Source organism: Zea mays, chromosome 3 (genome assembly GCF_902167145.1).
Source record: "Zea mays cultivar B73 chromosome 3, Zm-B73-REFERENCE-NAM-5.0, whole genome shotgun sequence".
Classification (NCBI taxonomy): Eukaryota; Viridiplantae; Streptophyta; class Magnoliopsida; order Poales; family Poaceae; genus Zea; species Zea mays.
Window position 1 is genome coordinate 154,066,794 of NC_050098.1, and position 5,243 is coordinate 154,072,036.

Here is a 5,243-nt window from a genome sequence, read left to right on the forward strand (position 1 = left end):
AGCTTTACGCGTGCATGTAGGTACTCCTACCTAGTAGTAAGAGTTAGAAAAGCCAGAGCCAACAATCTAGCTATATCCACTCACTTATGGCACATGATAGCGAGTAACGAGAACAGCAGGTAGTAGTTAAAAGGTGAAACGTAACAAACTAACAAGCAAGGAGAAAGAGATGAGCGAGGAAAAGAAGACCCCCTCTCTCTATTATGTCAACAGGGACAGATTACCAAGCAAACATCACGTTACAGGATGATTACGATGAATATAATGGATTGATCTCATCTCGTATCTGAAAGTGGGCCTAAATTAATTAAAGCGAATTCCCGCCAGCAAGTTAGGCTTTGTTTGCTCTTGATTAAACAGCAAATCATCGGTAATACGGTTAGTAAAGCCGGGATGGAGACAGGTACCAGCAGTACCACTTTAGAAAGAAACACACAGTTTTGGAAACCTTGTAGGTTGTTGAATAATGCACATCAGTCCATCATTAATTTATATAACGTACCATGCATGGATGATATATATCAACGGAAGAAAAAAGAAGAGCAAAAGAAGTTCCATGCTATCTCTACTATATTTAAAGTATAATTTTTTTTGTTTGCACGGTTCTACGATCATAGTCGTTGTGCGTCACTCTTCCCATTTTATAAAAAAATAAGGTAAAATTATATATACGTAGAGATTTAAACATTAGTTTTTGAATCTACATCCACACTCACATAACAAACTAAACATACATTTTTTGTGTATTATTAAAATAAAATCAACACATATAATATATAGAAGTCGTAACAACATACGAGCATTCTAACTAGTTGCTATTAGAGGTACCATAATTTCTTTTTTTTCTTAAAAACAAAATGGTACACGCATAGGGACATGGTGTCCATGCATGCATGTGGTGCACCTAATATGTCTTCACCGGTGGTTAGCCAGGGGCCGGCGAGTGGCAAAAGGGCATGCAGTACGACGTAGAGATGTGGGTTCCAAATTAAGGGACCATTTGCATTTCCGGCACCAAATTTGCACATCGTCCGACGCATGGAAGCTAGGGAGTACAAGAGCATGCAGAGTGGTTTCTGGAGTCTGTTTGACATGCAGGGTAGGGAGTTTGTTTTTGAAGTTTTAAACCATCCGTATACGTACGTACGTGCTTCTGGCTCTAACCGTGATGCAGCTCCCATCCAAGATTTATAGTGTATATATATATTAGAGTATAAGAACTTCAAATTTCACAAGAAGTAATGCTCCGGTCAAGCAAGCTGCACTGCATAGTGGAGCAAGTACAAGAGGCGACCTGAACTGAAACAGATCGCGCGGCAGGGAGTCGCTGTCCCTTTGCCAATGTGGTGCCTTGGAAGTTTGACCTGAGAACAACCGGGCAAGCTAGTGCAAGTGCGAGGCCTCCTACCGGACCAGAACTCAAGATCAGTGCGTCGTCGTCCTTAACCGAAGTTGGGCAGACGCTGACCAGCGGCGCATAATAAAACATCTGTTGGAGGTTGGGCCCAGCTGCAGCTTATATATATAATACACAAGGGGATTGGAGTCCTGCAGGAGCAGTGAGAACTGCATGCAAGAGGCACAAAGCAGCAGCTAGCAGTTCATTCAGGTTAGTCATCAGAGGTGACATCGCTCTGGAACTGGAAGACAAGCAGCAGGAAGACAGAGAGATCAATGGCAGCGCAAGGTGCTGGAGCATCAGCTTCTCCCCTGTCCGGCTTCCACGTGGCGCTGCTCCTCCTCCTCACTATCTTGGCTTCCATCCTTGCAAGTAATCTCTCTCTCTGTCTCTCTCTCTCTCTTGCCTTCTGTGTGTGCATAGATGAGCTTGCAGCGGCATGGTTAATCAATCCCAGCTGAACTTTTACATGCTTCTCGTTCTCTGAATGAGTGTCGTGTCGCTCGGAGAAGTAAAGGAACTGTTGAAAGTTTGGTCAGTGCAAGTGCAACCAACGGCCGCTTCTCTTTAATTAATTCCCTTGCTCAGGTCAGGTCAGGTCAGGTCCATGCGTGTGTTCTTGTTCAATTAGCAGCTCAACATTCTGTTGGCGCCACAATCCAGTCAGTCAGAGGCTTTCATAAGTGACGCTGGTCAGTATACGGGCTTCTGTGGGTACATGACTACTGACTACATACATGCTTGATACTGCATGCCTGTTCATCGTCTTCCATGTATGTATGCACCTGCACTGCACGGCCATGGCAGTTGCACTTACTCTTCATCTGCATCCATTCATGTTACCACTGCATCTCATCTCTCGTCTGCACTCAACCACTCACTCACCCACTGATAATCCATGTTGCTTGCAAACCATCCAATCCAAGCCAAGCTAGTGCTACCTCTGCATGCTAGAGCAGCTAGGAGACGACGTAGACACCTTTGGTTCCCTCCTCAAGTCGCTTTGCTCCGTTTCCAAGAAGACTAACTAACCAACGGTCCTGCTGCAGACGTTGCAACAGAAGCTTTGTAGTAGTTAGTAACGGCGCTGCTGATGCTGATTACTGGTAGTGGTAGCGACATACTAACGGTCGGTTTAACCGTCAAGAGCTACCTTCTCCACTGAACGGCACGGCACGGCATGTCATGTACTACTAGTTGACTGTTGACCTAGCTAGCTACTCTGAACCAGGAAAGAATGTAATTCAGCCGATCTATATGTTAGAAGCATGCGTGCATGTACCATCGAAGAGCACTACAGAAAGAGGCCTGACGGAGTGCGAGTTCGGAACCTGCCGGAAATCTTCAGTTACATGTCCTTTTCTTCATCCTCCATCACAGTTCATTCGCAAAAGAAAAGGAAAGGAAAAGGAAAGGAAAGAAAAGAAAAGAAAAGGAAAAGGTCAGAAAAGATGTCTGAACCACCGACTCCCACACTCCGTACCAGCTGATTGACTCTGCGAGAGTGAGCAGAGCACCAGAGGTTTGATGTAGATGCATCTGGCATATTCATCCATACGTTACCAAGGATCAGAATGAACTAGCTGTACATGTTCTTGGCATCAAGAAATTAAAGTTCAGGACGATACATGCTAATTCCTTCCACGCATAACTTACTCAAGTACAACATGGACTCTCCTTGATGGATTGGATGTGCTGTGTTTCCCTTCCATCTCTAGCAGTTCACTCATCGATCCTTCCACGCATAATTAAGCAGCACACAAAATCCTAGTCTTTGATTGCTACTTACAGTATAACCGATACACGGCTTTTGCCTGTATGTGCTCCGCTCACTCGGTCGCTCCATCCATGGGGACGGACGTCCAAACCCAACGCAGGGGCGGCGTCGGTGGGCGTGTGCTACGGCACGAGCGGCGACAACCTGCCGCCGGCGAGCGCGGTGGTGGGCATGCTGCGCGACAACGGCTTCACGGTGGTGCGGCTCTACTGGCCCGACGGCGACGCGCTGGCGGCGCTGGGCGGGAGCGGGATCCGGGTGGTGGTGGGCGCGCCCAACGAGGCCCTGCCGGCGCTGGCGTCCGGCGCGGCCGCGGCCGCGGCGTGGGTCCGCGACAACGTGCAGGCGCACCCGGCGGTGGCGTTCCGCTACGTGGTGGTGGGCAACGAGGTCCCCCTGGAGCAGGCGCCGCTGCTCGTGCCGGCCATGGAGAACGTGCACGCGGCGCTGGCGGCCGCCGGGCTGGGCCACGTGAAGGTCACCACGGCCGTCTCGCAGGGCGCCATCGCCGTGCACCTGCCTCCGTCGGCGGGCGAGTTCACGGAGGAGGCCCGCTCGTTCATGGGCTACGTGGTGGCGTTCCTGGCGCGGACCCGCGCGCCGCTGCTGGCCAACCTGTACCCCTACTTCGTCTACACGCTGGGGCTGGGCCACCTGGGCATGGACTTCGCGCTGTTCACGGCGCCCGGGACGGTGGTGCAGGACGGGGAGTACGGGTACCAGAACCTGTTCGACGCCACGGTGGACGCGCTGTACGCGGCGGTGGGGAGGCTCGGCGTCGCCGGCGGGGACGGCGTCAGGGTGGTGGTGTCGGAGACCGGGTGGCCGACGGCGGGCGGCGCCGCAGCGTCGCTGGAGAACGCCAGGACGTACAACCAGAACCTGGTGAGGCACGTGTGGAAGGGCACGCCGCGGAGGCCCAGGAGGGTGGAGGCATACGTGTTCGCCATGTTCAACGAGGACAAGAAGGACGCCGGAGTGGAGCAGAACTGGGGCCTCTTCTACCCGAACATGGAGAGGGTTTACCCCATCACCTTTGGAGCCGGACGGCGACACTGACGACATTATAGAAGGAGCTTGGTGGACGACGACCGGTGCATTGCATGCAATGATCGAATTTGCACTCGACCGATCCAAGAAATGAATACGTACTGGGGTCATGGTGTGTGTGTTTTATTTGCGTGTACACAGCATTCAATGTACAATATATAGAGGAATTGTTGCGACCGCTGAGCGTTTGTTTGCTCAGACGTGTACGCGGAGAGGGGTCGATGCGTAGCTGGGTCTGGGTGTACGTAAACGTCATGCGTAGCAGTATGCACAAGCGTATGTACATTCCGTGACTCTTGTGAGCTATATACTTGTGAATTTGTGATGATGAGATTTGCAGATGTGGCACATTTGACATTTCTTTGAAAAAGTTTATTCTCATCATGTCCAAGTCATATTTTATTATTCCATCCACTAGTACACAGAACCTCTACAGTGATAGTTATAAAGTCATTTGCACTGTTATTTTTCGGTGCCGCCAGTGCTAGGGGCTAGAGAAAATGTCCAAGAGCGGTTCTTTTAAGTAAACCACAAGTGAAAAGTTCTTTAAATATAGGTGTACATTCGGACCGCCCGGTCCAAGCCCCAAAAAGCCCGGCGCGATTGAATTTCGGGCTGACACGACCCATAATTATTACGAACTGTGTCGGACTAGCCCATGGGCTTAGCCATAAACATAAATTAGTAGCTCCTATATAATTTGGGGAGGATTACGGGGGACATTGCTCCCCTCTGCCCTCTCCTAGAATCGCTTCTGTCTAGAGATATTTGAACTGGCTTTTTTCGGTGTCGCCACTACTAAGGGCCAATGAAAAACAACATTTTCACTGTCGGATTTCTTCATTTGGTCGCCAGTGATAGTTTTCTCGTCTTTTTCAAATTTTCAAAATAAAACTGAATTATATATACATACACAAACAAATATATATATATATATATTGATATACATATTAAAAAGCAACATGGAATTAAATTCTATGAGAAATTTATATACATAAAAGTCTTGTGTTTACAACC

At 49.1% G+C, this 5,243-nt stretch overlaps 1 protein-coding gene across 1 annotated transcript; it reads left to right on the forward strand.

Moving 5' to 3' along the window:
* Positions 1–1,552: 1,552 nt before the first annotated feature.
* LOC100285031 (lichenase-2) lies at positions 1,553–4,552 on the forward strand. The gene is given in 2 exon segments (NM_001157926.1): positions 1,553–1,771; positions 3,277–4,552. Coding segments are annotated over 2 exon segments (1,056 nt in total). The 5' UTR covers positions 1,553–1,674; the 3' UTR covers positions 4,236–4,552.
* The last annotated feature ends 691 nt before the right edge of the window (positions 4,553–5,243 follow it).